The sequence below is a fragment of the Pezoporus flaviventris genome, unplaced genomic scaffold (assembly GCF_033815535.1).
Source record: "Pezoporus flaviventris isolate CSIRO_AGI_PZ_B2104156 unplaced genomic scaffold, CSIRO_AGI_Pfla_v1 ptg000006l, whole genome shotgun sequence".
Classification (NCBI taxonomy): domain Eukaryota; kingdom Metazoa; phylum Chordata; class Aves; order Psittaciformes; family Psittacidae; genus Pezoporus; species Pezoporus flaviventris.
Window position 1 is genome coordinate 15,634,533 of NW_026892554.1, and position 19,450 is coordinate 15,653,982.

The 19,450-nt window shown below is 36.9% G+C and overlaps 1 protein-coding gene across 6 annotated transcripts in view; it reads right to left on the reverse strand.

Moving 5' to 3' along the window:
• THSD4 (thrombospondin type 1 domain containing 4) overlaps nucleotides 1-19,450 on the reverse strand; it is a 317,127-nt gene that overhangs the window by 94,559 nt on the left and 203,118 nt on the right. Inside the window, exon 1 of one of the 6 annotated variants that reach the window (XM_061447102.1) lies at nucleotides 14,219-15,828. The exons of the other annotated variants lie outside the window; for them this stretch is intronic. Coding sequence (XP_061303086.1) covers nucleotides 14,219-14,290 — 72 coding nt within the window. The 5' untranslated portion in view covers nucleotides 14,291-15,828. Of the gene's footprint in view, nucleotides 1-14,218; nucleotides 15,829-19,450 lie in introns of those variants that run through there. 6 annotated transcript variants of the gene reach the window in all.

Genomic DNA, 19,450 nt, shown 5'->3' on the forward strand with positions numbered 1-19,450 from the left:
ATAAAATTCTTTTATCAAAATCTAAAGTAATTATACTTTGGGGGTGGAAGGTGAAGGAGAAACAGATGCAACAGGATGCAAAACAGTATTTCCAGAAAAGCTCAGACCTGTAATACAGACATGGGTTCTCACCTTCCTCACATAAATTGTTTTCAGTAAACAGAAATCTTTCTTTTTCATACCCTTAATATTTTCAAGTAACAAACAGTATGGATTTTCTGAGGTTTACCTGAAAGAACCTAACAAACACACTACCTTTCAATTTGGGAAGGAAGCCATATACGATAACTTGGTATGATGCCACTGCTGTACTTGCCAAAAAAAAAAAAAAGTGGGCAAAGGCAGATTAAAAAAAAAAAAGGTAATTTGCAAAGGCTGATGGTCCTGCAAATGAATCAGCATGCATAGTTATCATACACAGAGACAGTGAGAATGGAATTTATGTGGGAGGTTATGATGGGAAGAAGGTATATCAAATTGTGCCACTTTACACACAGAATGGGTTTAAATCTCTGTGGCACTTCTTTCCTTTTTGGCAAGAGTGCTGAACTATGCTGCAGCAGGTATCCCCATGAGTTATGTCTCCACCTGTTTTAAAACCAGTACAGGAACTGAGCTCTCCACATTGTTGACACAGACCAGTGCATTTCAGAAGGGACAAAGCTTACAGCAAAAGGAAACAAGTCAGGGGACAAATGAATACTACTAGTTTTGCCTTCTACATAACTGGAAACCCCTAACTCTTCAGATGAAAAATACATGCTGTTCTACCAGGTTGCCATGATAGATTTTAGAAAGACACAAGACAGTTTTATGGTCTTATAAGTGTTCTTCACTGAAAGGGAAACTTGGAAGTAATAAAGCACTTTCTTGCAACTGAAGCCTGACTGCAACTGCTGCCAATTCAACAGTAAACTGGCTTCAAGTATGTGAAGTCAGATGGTTTCAGCTTCACCACTGCAGGGAAACCAACTCTGTAGCCTGGCACAACCACTGTCTGGAAATCTGCCATAACTGTGCATTGAGTTAAGCTCCAGACAGACTGTAAGGGCTGAACTTTAAACCATTTGTGTTTTTAACGTACGCAAATAAATTTATAGCTGCATAAAAAAATGTCACGCTTCAGGGATTAACCTCTAATAACCTCTCTTGCTATGTTAACAAAGACATTTAAAATCTGCCTCTCCAAGTTACACACGACTCAGGTTAATGAAGGCAACTCAAAAAGAAATTTTAAGGCCTCATTATATCTAATAAGGGATTAGTGACACCAGCATTTTTTAAGACCACTTGTGGATACTTTCATGCTGCCCTGTGGCTTGGGACTCCCTCATTTTATCTCAGGATTCCCAGACAAAGGTAAGTTTGGCCAGGTAAACAGAATGTTACAGAAGTGAGCGGCAGGTAGGACTGGAAAATGGAAATAATTTTCATGACATACCACTTTCACCATAGGCAGTCTAGCATCTAACAATTCACTGTTATCACTACTTCACAGATGAGGAAAGTAAGGTCAATCAGTAAAGCAATCTGTCATTCTCATGAAGTAGAGTTTAGCAAGAAAGAATACCTAAGAAACCTTTACTTTGATTTGACTATAAACTAGAACCTGATTATAAACTATAACTATGTCCTTAAAGCTCTGAAAAATGTAACTGAATTTTCTCCTCCATACTTTTCACTTTTAAGTATTTTTACTGTTTTGTCTAAACAACAGCTAGAGTTTGGAATACTTTTGGAAACAGTTCTACAAGAGCAACTAATAGAAAAGGCAGCAGGTTCCGATACGGGGTTGTTGTTATTCTGATTTGGAATGTCAACAGAATTGTTTTGCCAGCTTTAGTTTCTACCTAGCAATGCCATTAAATTCTGTAGCTGCTTCAGTTTTGACAGTACAGGCCAATGGGGTCATTGCCATATGGATCCCCTATTGTCTAGTTAGCCAAATCTTTACAATAATTTTTTCAGAGGTTGTGATGTTCAGAACAGATAAAAATTTCTGCAAGGATTCTCTAACAGAGGTAAAATGGGCTTACATTATCAACTTTTTCTGACTGGGAGTACTAGTAGGATCATTTCTTCTACGTTATCTCCTGTTACCAAAGACGGTGGTTCCTGTTCCAAATCTATAGGTAAGCGACTGAAATTTCTATCGTGTTTAAAACTGGTCAGATGTTAAAACTTCCCATTGACTATTCCATCTTCTGCTATATATTTCTTGTCTTGCCTATGCTTAAGAGGTAGGAAACCTCTGGTACTGTCTGTAGCTGCGCTAGCATCACATCAGTACTTCTCAGTTTTCATCTTATCTGAAAAAGTTCAACAAATGCACAGGACAGATGTAAAAATAAAACTAAAACAAAAAGCAAGAACTGAGCCACCCAACTGCTAAAGCGATTTGTTCATGCATCTGATAATACTCTACAACTGTCGATGTGACTCCAACCTATGGTGTACAGTTTGGGCTTTATGTGGTCTACACAAATACACATAAAGGTTGTAATCCATTAAAAATTGCGTACACTTAATCGAGAAGCAGAAATATATCTTCTATCCAAAAGATGCTATAAAATGAAAATTAAAATGATTAGTTATGTCCACTGGTCTCAGGGAGACGATGAATACCAATAGCACAACAAGGGCATTTTGTCAATAACAACTCATGGAAGAATCAGTGAAAAACTGCTTTTTTGTCTGACTCAGAATTATTTTTAAAATGGTATGCTCTGGTAAGATAAAAAAAGATCACAAATACATTAATTGTTTGCATTTATACATACATATAAATACACTGTTATTCATGTTGATAGTTTTTTTACATAGAAAACCAGCCGTTACTCATTTTCTAGAACCACTGTGTATCACAGTTACAGTTATATTATTTCTTCATGGTTTAAACAGCTTTAAATTCAAAAGTCCGTAATTTCTATGCAAAGTTAAAAGCAGACAAAAAGGGACAGACTCACAAGGGAAGTGTACCTCTATGTAAACATCGCCACAGGCAACCAAACAGAAAAACTCCAGTTAAATGATCTGTTTGGAACAAGTAAGTATGAAATTTATTACATAAATTAACTGAGAAAACTTGATAGGCGTACCTAAACATCACTGCAGCAGCTACAACTTTTAGGGCCTCACTGCATGCATACACTCAAATACTTTAAGACAAAGAAAGGATGTAATCAAAATTTGAATTAAAATGTGACAACACTTACCTGATATGAAAAATGTTAATAGCTATTATCAGTATTCACATTTCATAAGACTTCTATTTACATCTGAATCTTACTTATAAAACTGCTTGTTATTAATCAGAACACATGCACAAAAAATTTGTTACATTTAATCCTCTCCACAGTACCTTACCTTCAACAGACAGCCACAGAGCTCCATTTGATTGGTATCACTAGGACCAACAAATTATGTTTATTTGAAGAATCTGCTTTGCAATAGATGTTAGGATATGAGACCTTATCAAAACAACACCGATAAGAAAGTTGTTGGTATTGTGGGTCCTGCTACTTTACGGATTACAATGCCTCCTGCTGAAAGGAATCTCTTGCCTTTTGGCAATGTAACAATGCAACTGTATGATGAAAAACTTGGGAAAGAAGGTATCTTTCCAAGTATAAAAAATATGAAGAATTCACTTAATTCTCAGTTCAAATACCTATTGGTTTCTAAATAGAAATACGCTATTAGAGAAGTTAGTAATTAAAATGCAAAGTTTTGATTGAAGCTTTAAGCAAATTTTATAGGAGGAAAAAAAAAACCCCACAGGTATTTACTGCATTGAAGAAAATGTCTCTGCTTTCAGCCTGCTTGCCTATAAAACCAATAACAACAGAAACCAAAATCTGTAAGGAGGTAAACTGTACCTAAAAAAAATCATCATTAGCTGGATAGCACTCCACTGAATATTTACTGTTGTACTCCAGAAGTCCTAAATCATAAAGCTAATGAAATAACCACAGAACCACTCCCCCTCAAGCACTTCCCCTTCCAAAAGATATTGAAGACTTTTTTCAACCTTTTACTGTCACCACTGTAATCCTCTGAAGCACCCAAGTGATGACATTTCAGAGGTCTGTAATTATTAGGTAATTATGCCATGATTTCAGATTGGAAAAATATTAACTACCTCATCATATCTGTCAGTTTGAGGGTTCACTGAGTAACATGTTAATGGTGCTAATTAGACATCACTTGACCTCTGAGACAAAAGCTTAAAATTCTCATAGACATAGACCAAATCATGGCAAATGTCTGTTTTCTTTTTCAGGTTTGTATTTTGTTTATTTGTTTGGTTTCAGTTTGTATTTTGGTTTTGTTTATTTGTTTTTTCTGTTTGGTTTGGGGTTTTGTTTGGTGGAATGAACTGTGGGGGCCTAAATCTAGACTAATCTAGTGAAGAGAAGGATTGGGGGGACCTTATCATTCTTGACAACTACCCGAAAGGAGGTTGTAGTGAGGTAGGGGTTGGTCTCTCCTTCCAAGTAACAAGCGACAGGACAAGAAGAAACGGCCAGGGGAGGTTTAGACTGGAGATTAGGAAAAATTGCTTCACAGAGAGGGTGCTCAGGCATTGGAACAGGCTGTCCAGGGCAGTGGTGGAGTCACCATCCCTGGAAGTATTAAAAAACTGTGGAGATGCCTTTAGAGACATTGTTTAGTGGTAGACTTGGCAGTCCTGGGGTAATGGTTGGACTTTATGATCTTAAATGTGTTTTCCAACTTGTTGATTCTGTGATTCTACGAATCTCTCCTACAGTGGGCTTAAGGTCTTCGTTCTCCCAGTCCCTGTGTTTGTCTTCCAAGACTTCAGCGGCATACTCACCATCTCCTTAATGCTCTTTTAGCAGCTGGAAACAGCTGCAGGTGTTAACTTTTGATCTTACCTGCTCCCAATTAATTCTGAAAATGAACATTCATGTATATGGCTGGAGCTACAGCTGCCATTCTTTCCAAAGTCTTATGGACTTCTGTGCATCACAATACTTCTGACAACATGGAAAAATGTGTGAGATTTTGCCAAGGAACTCCTAATTTTCAGTACCCTGTATCTTGTCTTGTAAACAGATATACTGATTCTTCTTTCCTAAAAATGCCTTTGGGAAAATCATAAAAGAATTAAATGGTTCATTTTTCCCACACACAGAATCCAGTGTAGTAAGAAAAAGACAAAATCAACGTTAGAATAGTGACTCAAGGTATCCACTACAAAAGTGTAAAGGATGGAAAGAAAAAACCCACACTTAGTAAATAGCATCTATTATCACCTTTAAAATAGTGTGATATTTTAGGAGTTTATTAGGAATGACAACACAGATAGATTCCTAGCACGATTCTCACTGAGACGAAGGCTCTTTAAAGCCTCTTGGTATTGACACAGCTATAAAGAAGTCAGTACAACTAAAAATAAAACTACTAATCTTTCTGATTTCTTCTGAAACAAGTTATTCTGATGAATAAGTTATTATGATGATTTACCTTTACCTGAACCCTAAGCACGGTTTTCCTTTCTTTTAACCATTTTTCTGTGGTTAGAAACTGATTCCTACCATTACAAATTAAGCATCATGACACCAGTTGTTACTCCTGGCACTTCTTACTCTTGTCTGGCAATTAGAAGTGGTGGCCATTCAGAAAGAAAAGGCAGGACAAAGTCTCTGATGAGCCACGCTAAGACAGCTGGACACATTAGGTACTTCTTGCTTTCACTATCAGAATGGTCTGATAGTGGAGCTGCTTATCATTTTGATTTGCTTTAGCTTTGTTAACTTCCTGAACCATAATAAAACAGCTGAAGAAATATCTGTTTCTTATGTTGATTATTCTTAGTTACTGGCTTCTTTGGCAACGCACTGTTATTCCCTCTGCCATTGTATCACCAATAACTAAGCATCTCAATGAATGTAACATATTACAAGCATTTGGTGTATGATCTATCAGGGATAGCATTGAATAGTCAACCTTGAAATACTAAGACAATCACCTGACTACCTGAAAAATTCAAAAGGATGAGATGCAACCATAGAGCAAATGATGTTCTAATCACCTCATGTCATTAGCAGGGTATGTGTGTCTTACCCTTAATGACATGGGGCTACTATGCCCCTGTCACTTATCCTCTTCCACTTCCTCCACAGTACCAAGGAAATTTGTGCCTTACCTTCTTCAAAATATATAAGCAAATACTTTGTAAAAATGTTTTCAGTTCAACAGATTGGCTCAAACGTAATTCCACCATTTAAGCAGAGAATATTTCATTTGCTGATGAAATAAGAAAAGTAATTTATATAGCTATTCTGTGTCCTTGTGCTTTTCTAGAGGATATTGGCTCACAGCTAACATCAAAACAGTTCATGCCCCTGGCTAGAATACTTCACTATCACCTGCTCATTCGAGTGCTAAATAAATCTCAGTTTTCAAGTACTTACAAGCAAGAGTCCAGCACGTGTTTCAAACGCTCTATTCATGTACAGATGGTAACATGCCCTCCATACACTGAATGTTATCAAATGTGGTTTTCTTGTCTCTGCAGCAGTAACTCAAAACTTATTTCAAAAGTATGCTGAAATTATTACATTAAGAAAAAGAAGAGATATTTCTTTAGAGAAGGTAATTTCTTATGGTAAATCTATTAACTCTTTGGGATTAAAATGCAGCATTTCCACATGTTTTTACCATTGCTTCTATAATTTTAACTTACAAGAAGCACGGAAGCATATTGTATTAAAGCTTTCAACTATGTTACCCTTTACCTGTGATGACTTACATATTTTCAAAAATCAGTTGAAAAAAAAAAAATCCCTTTTAAATTTTCAATTAAAGTGGTTTCCAACCAACATATTTTAACAAGAAAATAATTTTTCCTTTAAGTCAGAAAACTTTGAAGGATTTATTTCCACCTCCATGATATTTTATAAAAAATCTCATGAAAAATGGAAGCAAACATTATGCTGCAGTCAAAAAGCAGTTATGGTTGGAAGGATTAATTTATTGACTCCTAATTCACCCCACTCTCCTGTGTCTGCCAAATAGGTGGGAGTGGAAAGTTGCAAAAACTTTTGTCTCTTGATAAAACCTTCCTCACAACCCACACACTGGGAAAATAATACCTGTAACCCATGAAGAAACAGATAGACAGCTTCAGGCAATGACATACACAGGCAAACCTTTAATTTAATACTCTCTCGTGCTCCACTTTCATGTGTCTCATTTAGAAGGGGTCTTAGAGAAACAATGTAGCTGCTGTCAGATACAACTGCTGTGTTGGTGCCTTTGGGTCCTTAAACACACCAGAGAACGATGTTTGATCCCTGCTGCTGTCCTTTTGACAGCAATCAATAGTGAGCGATATGGAAGGAACAGATCAAGTAAGGACAGGGGTATGTGTCACACATACCAGTCCCCTTCTATCCACTGGGTTTTAACCATGCAGTGAAAATTTGCTTCACGTTCCCGATTACTCCATAATTCCTTCCAACTCTTGACTCACAGGCTCTGAGCCACAGAGCGCTGCTAGTAATCCATCTATAGCAGTATACCTGCAGGACAGCTTGTAGCAAAATTACAGTCTTGACTTTAACAGCAGGGCATTTGTTTAGTTACTTAGCACAGCCTCTTTTGTGCCAGGTTCTTATTTCCAGAATGGCCCTGGTCGCAAGAGGCCACATAATTCTATTAATCAACTAGTCTCCTTAGAATGTGTACATCATCCCCATGCAGAACCTAACAGAACTGTACATAAAAAGAAAGATAATCTCACACACTGGGGGGTGGGGGAAGTGTTTTAAGAAGTGACATTACTTAAAGGCAACCACCAGGAGTTTACAAGAATTCCCATTCTTTTAATTAAAGATTTTATGAGTCTTGGAACACATTCCTGTGCCCTATTATACATCAGAGCACTTAAAAAAAATCAGAGCCTTATAACATTACTGTAAAGAGATAGAAAAACCAAAGAAGTCTTCTTTACAAGAAAGACTATATATATATTTATTTAATGATTGTTAGGATTTATAAAACAACTAGAGACTTGTTTTCCTTACTAGATTGTATTCTCCCCTTTTCTGCTGTTTGTGAATACCTTTCAATACATTCTAACATAAACTACCCACCTCCTAAATTCATCTTTCTATTTATACACTCAGCATGTTCGGAACAACTATTAAAATTCTAAGAGATTCAATCTAAACTCACTGTGCCAGAAGAGAAAACGTTTACATTACGGTGATAAAAATACATTTGCTAGCATTCAATTGTAACTGAATTATTCCCTAAAAAAAAATTAAAGCAAGAGACTTGATACTTATAATGAAATACAATAAAAAGTATTCTGTGAACTCTTAGTTTCTAGGTAAAATAGTATTTCCAGGTGTAAAATTCACAGTATTAAAACATATGTCTATCTCACAAGTAATCCCACATATTTCTCAGACAGCCTTCCAGAAAATGGTCTATGAACCATGTCTAAGAAACAAATTATCTCATCCATCACACGCACCCATTTACGTGGTAATGGCTTAATGAATTTAGCTTAACTATGGTAGGACTGAGCATGATACTGTAATTACTGTGGGAATTACTCTAGTCCTCAATCTGTCTTTTAGATGTTTAGAGCATGGAACAAGAAGCTGACCATAGCCTGAACCAGAGCCCAAAGTCAAAAGGCTTTGGATTCAGGCCTATGATCTCAGAGCTATTAGGGAGGTATCCTTACAGGCTTCTGCCAGTACACACCGCTTTGCTAACATTCCAGTTCTGCCTTTCCCACAAGAATAGGCAAGGATCCACAGTACAGGGAGAACTAAAAGCCCTACAGAAATCTTGAGAAGAAAATTGGAAGAACATTTATTCCACCTAATCACAGAGGTTGAAAGAATACATTTTAAGGCATTTGCTAGAATGTAATTAACTTTAAACAGAATATGTACTACACTAAGTTTACATCAAAGTTTTAAAAGCAAAATAGGGTTGTGTTACTAATACTGAGGTTGAGACAGACAATAAAGGCTAGGGAGAGCGAGGCAAGAATGCCAAACAAACCTGTTCCGTAGTACTTACAGCAACAGCGATACAGAGCATATTCTTATAATTTGGCCATGTCTGTGGATATTTACTTGACAGGGTTATTTTTCAACTACGGTATGTCTCACTTTCAGATGTTCTACTGGTGATGTCAGCAATTACTGCCATATGTAAATTACCATCTCTTTTTTCTAACTCAGAATAGGGTAATTGTAAAGTAAATCAGAGTAACTTTCTTTTATGTATACTAAATAAATAAATAGTTCAATCCCTCCTTAGTTACCAGTTTACAAAGGCCCTCAAGTATTCTCATGCTTCATAAACAGAAGGGTTAAGGGTGATGTTTTATGGGAAAATGTAGTCAAGGTGACGTATCAATTTCTCAGGAGAATCAGTGGAAGTCCTTTTAACCTTGGCTTGCAGATGGGAATACTCAAGTACAAAGATGAGAAATTATTTTTGTCAGTATTTCAGTGGGAGAAATTACATTTTCTTATATGCTAGCCCTATGAAAGTCAGAAATGGAAATGCTTGTTTTATTGGTCATATCATGTGCTCCCTGCCTATAATTGAAGATGAAGTAACTGTAGCCTGGTGACTCAGCAGATAAAAGTTAACTAGTTAATTTCCTGGCCATACAGAGTTTCTTCGAGACAGTACTAGGATGTAAAACCATTATGGTGCTGGAAAAGCTGATTTGTCAAGCATATCTAAAAGCTTTTCTTATTGATAACTGGTTTGAGCTTCTGAATGGTATTTTACCTCTGTGCCTCAGGCATTTGTAAGTAATAGCTGTGTAACAGCACTCACCTACCTCACAGGACTACTGTAAGAAAACTGAAGACAAAATCCACAGATAAACAATAATTAAGGCCACTCCAATATGGCTGGTAATATAAAGCTGAATGCAACAAATGAGGATCATTAACAGTCAAGCAGTGTAAGCATCGTCTTGTTCTTTCTCCACACTGCACTTCTAGAGAAATGTACTTGGTTTTTTTTCCTCTTGCCTAAGCGGTCTATTTCTACGATCAACAAGGGAGCTCCATTCATATGTTACCACATAGAAATAAATCAACGCTGGGATGAGTTCTACTTCCCAGCTAACCTCAGAAACTGATTGGGCAGGCAGGAAAGAATTCCACACAGGGCTTCACATACTCTGAAGATGTTTTTTAAAATGCCTTGTTAAGGTTTTTCTTCCACAGCCCTGTAGAATACAGTATTAATTCTGTGCATATACATGCATGGGTATGTGCCCACACGCAAAGTTTTAGAAGCAAAATCACAACTTCAAGCTTAATATGGGTCACAAGTCTTCAACAATGAAAGAAAGATAGTAACTTGGAATGGAAGAAATGGTTCAGGCCTAACAGAGACTCTCTTCTATCTCTTCTAAACCCAAAACAATCTATCTACCTATTTTTAGGCATGAAACAAATCAGTTCACCTACAAAGATAGTGCTAAAAGTACTCCTTTTAGCTTACTAGTATATTTTATTTTGGCCAGAAAAGTAACTGTCTCTTGGTGCAAAGCCCATATAATTTGGATTAATAACTGAACCAAATCTTCTAAAGTTTGTCATTAATACCTTTGCTGTTTTTTCTGTTAAATATGCTTTGAACCTCTAAGTGATCTTGAGTTTCTCACAATGGGCTGCATTTGTGTAGAAGGGATTGTGACACCTGAACCTGTTCAGAACTGAATGATCTTTTAAAGTGTTGACAAGTTCTCTTTTCTTCTCTGGTTCCTGTGGGCAAGTTACTTACTGCAGAGACAGCCACTACAAAAGCAGAAATGAATGGAAGCTCATGACAACAGGGTCTTCTTCATTTGTGTCTCTTTGACGTGGGACACTGTGTAAAACAACTGTTTCAAGTATTAACACAGAAGCCACTGGTCAGAACCAACAGATTCAGACTCAAAGCTGCTCAGGCTCCCTTGTGCGTTTAGTAGGTAGAATGTGATGTTTTCACCCTTTTATGCCCAAATTCCAAAAGGATGCATTTCATGTCTGTGATTAAACTAACACAGAATTTATAATAAAAAAAATATTAAAACAACCATTGAGGAATTTATTGTCTTCTACACTTCATGTTAACTGCTTCACAAAGAAAGCTCATCTGCATCTAGTATTCAGATATTCTTAAAGAAAAATAGTATCCATATATTTATATAAAAATTTTGCCTCTATAAACAACTATTTACTATATTAGCTGTAGCAAAACATCTTGTTACCTGAACAAAAACCATTCAAGAGCTGAAAACAATTAGGTTTAAATCTTACAAACCAGTTCGTATTCACTTAAACCTGTTGAAAGTTGTGTTATGTCATATTATGTATTTTTATGATTAGTCAGATTATGATTTCTTGCCACATTAAGATACAGATCAAATCAAAATTTAAGTTACATGCTAGGCTTAGTTCCCCTTGTCCACATATGTTGACAGCTAGACCGAAGTTTTTTAATGCTCATAGAAAACAATGCAAACAAAACACAGAATTGTACAATTTGATAATGCTTTATTGCTGAGGAGGTCAGGCCAGTGAGTTTATAGTGCATAGCTTCACTGACCCAGGTAGTACTAATAGTACTGATTCATGGCCAACATGCATAAGATTAAACAAGCTGCTACACTGGGAGGAGAATTCAGCTGAAAGCACTAATACCTCGAGGAAGGTGAAATTCTTTTCTTAAAATACAAATATCTATCAAGTATACCAAGAAAACAGTATTTGTAAGGCTATCTGCTTGACAATGACTGAGAAGTAATTATACGCTTAGGAAGACTTGAAAATACAGGATAGGTTATTCCTCAAGAAGACACTAGTTGCTCAAAGATTTCTCAAGCTCAGTGTATGTAGTAAAACCAACTATTCTATGATTCTGTGAAGACAGTCATGCTTATTTGGTAAAAAGCACACAGAAAGATTTTGGTCTTGGCCATTGCAAATGGGGTATAAGTTGCAGAACTATGCAACCTTATTTCCCTCCTGAATGGAAAAGTGATGTAATGCAGTTTCGCTGAGTTCATGCCAAGTCATTCCTTAACAACAAATGTAAAGCACAACATACTTAAACACACACTAGAACAAGTGTTAGGTGTTCCTTAAAAATTATAAGGGTAAAAACATAACAGTTGGATTTTTACAATTTTCTGTTTCTTGAATGGTCGAAGTTCTGCATCATAAAAACATGGAGAGAGCAAGCTGGTAAGAAAAGCAGCTTCCCATTGATTTTATAATCTATTAAACACTGACACTTTTATGAGCCGAACTTTTAAAAATACATACATATAAATCAATTAAAATATTCAGGAAAGTAAAGAGAACACTTCAAAAGAGCACAAAACTGTAATACAGGTTCCTTTTAAAAATGGCTTCTCACTTATTTTCCCTGTCTTCAACTCACTGTGCCCACCACAGGAAAAATCTTAACTGAGTAATTCATAGAGAAATAATATTTACCTACTAAAACCTACAAATTAAGATTCACTGATAAAGTAGAAGGCCATTTTTCATATTCTGTCTCCTATATTAGCTGAAAAACTAAGAACAACAGTACAGTTTAAAGTACTTGGCATATGGATTAGATGCTAAAGCATTCCACATTGCACTTTTACAGCAGAAGTTCATTTCCAGGTAAGAAGACAGCATTGCTTTTCTTTTCGTTGCTAATGAGGGTAATTGGCAGGAACACTGCTGCTGCTCTAGATTTGTTCTTTATATGGATCTCTGAAGACCACGTACATGCAGTCATGACAGAAATATCCTCTATCTGAGCCACCACACAGTCTAAGTCTGAGGTATGGACAAGGCGAGCCCATCTATTGATCTCTGTCCTCAATAACTCAGAAAGCTGAAAATTCCAGTGACAACTAGAAAGCAATAATCAGCTTTTGGTTGCTCCAACCATCAATCCATCCCAATGCCCTGAGCTTCTGCTGAAAATTCTTCCCTGCTTTAATTATATCCAAGGCAGCACAAGATTCCATTAAAAGGCATTTTCTTGTATCAAAACTGTTACAATTTCTCTTTTTAAGACACCCTGAAAGCAAAATACAGTTTGTATCTAGACATGCAAGCTACTAAGAGTGTCAATCACACACTGTTGGACTATATGCTTTTTCCAGTTCACCTCCACTTTCTTTTATCAGGGAAAGTAATTGCTTTGGACTTTACTAAGCTACTAGGAACTTATGACAGGGCTAACAAAAGGTAAAGCTCTAAAGAAGAATCACTGTTTTCAGAAGTTTTACTTAAGGCAGGCATATTATTGAACAAAACAATCCAATGATGCCTTTACAATGCAGAACTATACATTTCAGGTAAAAGGCAGAATGAGTATTGAATGTGGTTTATGCTAGCAATTTCATTAGATTGAATATTTGATATCTAATAGTACTATGCTTGAGGAATTATTTCCTACATGACAAATGAGTAGTTGCAATTTTCTGCTTTGGTATGAAATAAGGACATGATGAAAAACTGATGAGAACAAAAATCTGGAAACGGCTCTTTGTAAATCAAACAGCAACTTTTTAGAGTATTACAAGGGCTGTTCTACTCCATTATTTTAGATTTCTCATGTTAAGAATGCACAAAGTCCCTCTAATGATATTACATACATTTTTTAAAAATCAAGTTCTTTCTGCCCTGCCACATACTAAACGTTAAACATGTCTGCACAAAAAGAACATTATTAAAGGAACACAGTCTGGCGTTTTTACATGCTCACATCCCCCAAATAAAGCCTTTTACAAAACTTTTTCAATCAAGCAAGTTTTTTGTAGAAAATCTGAACAGAACAGTACCATCTACTGCTGCAAAGAGTATCATATTTCTGTTAGTAAAGAAAAATTCACAAATCAGTCATCTCACAGAAATCATATTGTATATCAAATGCAAAGAAGCTAACTTTCAAACTACTCTCCCTTAGTACATATAGGCTACTGCAAAGAAACCCCAAACCAACCCCCAAACCAAGCAAACAACAATCCCCCAAACAAAACAAACCCCAAAGCCTAAATCAAACCAAAACTATAGCTTTTTACATGTCAAGAAAACAATACAGTTCTAAAATGTCTACCAACATAAAAATCATTCACAATCCATCTTAACAGATGGGAAGAAAATGCAACTTCGACAAAGCAATTTTTGACAAGACATTATACTTTGCTTACCTCACCCCCAGGTCTTGCTAATACTGCTGTTTGAAAGCAGAGCAACGTTAGTATCAGGTAGCTGACAAACATTATTACCCAAAGTTAGAGCTACCCTGGAGGAGAAAACCCTCTGCCAAGTACTAACTGCTAGCAGATGCACTTGGGTGTCTCAGGATCACAGTTCTTGTAGGTACAACTCTCTCCCTCTCCCCCTTTCGAGAGCACTCACTGTACGACCAGGAGCTTTGCTCTCAGCACTGCTCTGAAGACAACTGGTAAGTTGATCTCTTCATGTAATGACTTCTCCCTGCTGGGGGAGGGGGCTCAGCTAGCAGTGAGCTGGGGGGCTGTAGTTAGTAGAAAGCGAAGAAGGGGAGGGACAGGAATGGTCACTGCCAAGTTATGCATCTGCTGTGATTCATGGAACAAGCTAAACGGTAACCTTTAATGCACGAGGAAGTTTGGCAATGCATTATTGACTTAGGCAGGCATGATTGGAGAAACAGGCTAAAGCAACTTGCAAAAGATGCCTGTTGATGGTTAGACGGCATGTGCTACTTAAAGGTACAGCACCTCCTTTTACTGAAGTTTGTAACAAATAAATCATCAATTTAAAATCTAACCAGGATACAGCCTATGGTTTCACAGTCAGCCCTTCAACAGCACAATTCCCCAGCCTGAATGGCCTGATCCTGCCAGGGACTCAGTCAAAATCTGCTAGTTCTCACTCCTGGCCCACAGGGAAGCCAAGTGTCATTCCCTCTCAGGAATGTCACAAGTGCTTCCTGAAATGGACCCCCATCCACTAGGGTAATCCTGGAGCAGGATATGGATATAATCTCTCTTTCTTTTTCATATTATAGCTGAATGGAAGAAATTTTGATTTGTAACACTCCAATCCATCAAACAACCTGCCATGACTAAGCAAGCAGAAGAAAATCTTTAATTTTGGAAAACGAGTAAGATCCACTTACAAATAAAGAACAAAGCAGCAATAAAAACCTGGTGCAGAAATGAATTGTTACATCTCAAAAGCAGACCACTGAGTGTTTGTCCCCAGAATGAGTAAAATTGCAGAGATACAGAAGTTGGAGGATGTCAATTTAGTTGAGTATGTCCAATTGTAATCTCTACACAGTAGACTTTTTCTTATGCTAAACTAAGCAACATAAAAATACAGAATATAAAAAGTTTTGAACTCAAATGATCCATCATGCTCAACAACAGGAGAGAAGAAATGTTCTATAACACATATAGGATACTCCAGTCCTCTATTCCCCTTATCTTCCTTCCCTTTCTCATTTTACTTTTTAACTTCTTCTACTCTACTTTTGTCTATTTACGTATTTTATCATGGGAATGGGAGACGTTACGTTCTTAAAAGTTCTAACTCCTGAGGTCAAGAAATCACAGTATACTCTCATCTTTCATGTAAATACACATTTCTCATCCTTATGGTTGCAGGGGAAATCTCAAAAACATGACCCAAGAATAACCTTCTCTCATATGTCAGACAGTAAACCACAGGAGCTCAGAATACAGGTACTTTAAAATACTTCAAGATTTTTAGGAGGCAGGAAGCTAACATTTGGTGAAACTGAGCAGCACACCATTACTGTGTATTAGATTACACAGTAATACACAGTAATAGGTTACACAGTAATACACAGAACATGTCAGACTCCTCACGCTATTTTTAAACTAGCTTTACCAACCATTATTTTCCTCTGCTGTGAGAGAAACAAATATTTTCCTTTTTTAAAAAATATTCAAACAAATCATAACAGAATTCTTTTATGTATTAGACAGCTTTCAGAATTGTAATTAAATACAGTCAAACTCCTAAACCAGCATAGAACATTAGCATTCTCACTGCTGCTGAAAGTCCAAATTCTGCTGGATTCAAATCTGGGTATCTGGTTCTCCAGCATAATCAAATCTGTATTATATTAACTAGATACCATTGTCACTGAGCCTCTTCCCTCTCAGGTCTTTGACAGACTACTAAATCTGTCCATAAAGAGTCCCATCACTTCTCCTGTCCAACCGGAGTCACAATGCTGTCTGGCTTTCATTGTTAGCCTCCCAAATCAGCAGACCACCTTTCACAGATCAACTTTTTTTTTCCCCTGGCATTACACGGCCTTGCAGGACCATGGTTCTGGTGGCATTACTGCCAATACCTGCTAGCACCATGTTCAGTGCCAGGTAGGAAGCAATGCAATGTAGACCAAGCATGACAAGCGGTCTCAACAGCAGAAGAGTCCCCTTCAGCTGACTCCCCTCAAAGGAACAGTAAAAAGTTTAAAAAAGCCAGAGTGTGAGTTTCAGTATGGAGCTCATGAGTGGCTCTTCTGCATGATGTGAATGATCACAGGCAGCCAGCCCCAGAGTTGTAAGAATGGGTCAGAGAGCCAAACTGGCACCTTTTGAAAACTTGACACCGGAGCCTTAATGGTACTTTATGACAAAAATCATGCAGAAATGTCTACTACTACGTTGATCTCACAAATACAACACCTCACTTCAAGAGCTAAATGGAAGAAGCATTTTTCCCCTTTTTAAGGCAAACTGAAGGTTTGCAGATTATACCACTGTGCTGACATCTAAATGCAGAGCTGCCATTACAGGTAGTTTGTATGCTGGTTGCCTGTGGCAAAGCCTCGGGACTGAAAATGCAAAATCAAATAAACTTAAAGAAATTTTCCATCAAAACCCTGTCAGGAAGCCAACCTGTCCTTCTGGATTTCCGCCCCCCCATCCCCCCTTCTCCTCCCAAATATCTAGATTACCACAAAAGGATAGTGAGCAAACTGCCAACTAAACCAGAATCCAAACCACTTTCAACATGAAAGCTCCAATTATGATACTTACAACTACAGTTTCAGTGCTTGAAAAACTTTAAGAATACACCACTTCAGATGTTGCAGTGTGTAACAAAATCTCCAATGATGAAAGTTGGTTTGTGCAAATTGAAACAATACTGACTCCATTAAAACAAAACTTTACCTTATCTGCAATTCTTCACAAAGTGAACTCATTTTTGTGAATAAATATATAGCATAGGCACAAAATTACCAATACTCTCTCTTTTAAGGAAAGGTAGAAAAGTAAAATTAAAAAATCAGGAGTAACTGTGATTTTGGCCCTCTCTCTGCTGATCATTCCAGCAAGCAGTATATCCTCTGTAAATTATAAGAAAAAAACTTACCAAAGTCTAACTGAGTATTAGTAAGACGAGTTTCTGAGCACAGAAAACTGTACTACATTCCCATTTAATAAACCATATAACTAATTCTTTCCACATGCCTTTAATTTTGCCTCTACAAAAACACACAGGCAGAATTTCCTGAAACCCAGAAGCTAGTGTTCTGTTCTCCACATTAAGACTAGAGATCTGTCCATACCTGCTACTACATTTTCAGGCTTTATCCAACTGAACTGGATGGAATTGTTCATGGTCACAACCACAGCCTTTCTTTGCAGCACAAAGTAACTTGAAACTTAACACTATGCCAAACTTGCACTGCTGCAACCAAGATCAGAATTTCTTTGCAAACCTTGAAGACCACTACACTAGAGACTACAAAACTATAGGTGAAATAGAAAAAAACAAACCAGTTTATGACTGAAGAGCTACTTCAGATAGGAAGTTCTGCAGTAACAGATAAGAAACCAAAACACCCAGCTTTAGTAAAAGGGAAAATATACAACATCTCTGACTGCAAGCACCCTTGCTTTTATGTAGAAACAAATACAAATGCATCAAAATAATACCATAACTATTTCATGTATATAATTTAAACAGAATATCCAAATTTGTTTTTTTTTTTTTTTTAAACAGAAAAAGACAACTGAAACTTTAAAGGAAAGTTCCTATCTTTTACTCTCAGAATTAAAAATACTTAAAATACATAATGGATCTTGGGATAGGAGAGCTCTCATTAAAAAAAAAATACTGACTTCCATCTGTGAACAAATTAACTGTCAGTCTCAAGGGGTTTGTAAACATCAATCAGTTTGTGAACTCTGCTTACTAGCTACCTCCTGAGGCAATTGCACCTGAATCTCAAACTAGGACAAGTTTGTTAAACTTAACAAAAGCAAGCAGTTTCTCTTCCAGGTCTCTCAGCCTTTCTGTTATTCCATATGAAATCATGAACAGTTTGCTCAGGTAAAATCACGCATAATTACTTTTTTCTGCTAAAAGTATATTTGCTTAAAAAGTTGACCAAATTCCTAACATAATTGTAAGAGCATGACTCAAACCAACATTTTAGACTTTCTTTCTACCTTATACAGCTCTAACATTTGTAGAGCTATTCCAACATCAATGCTACTGCCTTTGGGAGGAAACAGAGGGTTCACTGGAAAGCCCACTGGTACTCAGCTGATGCATGTAAACCCATGAACTATTTAAAAGGAAGATAAAGGCTGAAACAAGCCTGTTCGTACAGCATAACACGTAAGTCCTTTAACCATTTCTTAAAACAAGTATTGAAAAACAGTATTCTGTCAATTTGCTTTGATCAGACAGCATCTTCCTGGAATCACTAACAGAAGAAGAAAATTAAGTAGACAATACATATACTATTCTTATTTAAGAAAAGGTGTTGGGTTTTCATTTCAATGTTCCATGTAAAAATGTACAGAGAAAAAAACTAAGGCTGAATGTACTAAAAATTTAGTACAAATTGCATGGGATGCTGATGAATAACAAAAGAAAAATCAAGTGGAAAATCTATCAAGTTTTGGTTTTATTTAATTGGGTCATCTTCCCCAGTTAGTAACCTACAAGTTACTTACAACAAAAAAGGAACAGCAGTTTAGCAGAGAAACTCTTGCATGCTTGACAAAGACGTGTAAAGATGGCTGCCATATTTAAAGCTGTCAGATAGGGCATTTCCTGCTTTCATTTTTCCAAGAAGGTTTCCTTTCTGAATTTGTTCAAATATTTTAAGGCTAGAATGAATTAGTGCTGTCTTTAGCCTGAACTGCTGAGAGACACTGGCACTGACACTTCGCTCAGAATTCCTTCTATGAGTTTTCCTGATTTAAAAAAAAGTCTGTGCTAATTTAACACTTGGAATAAAGAAGCCTCCTGCTACCCCATGTGTGTCTGCACCATCAGGGGATTGAGACAACAGAAAGAATGTATTTTCCTTGAAGATAAAACTGTACTGAGGAGGATGTATGCAGAAAAATGCCGCTCCCTGCCCTGCCTTCCTGGATTCAGGAAATACTGCAGCT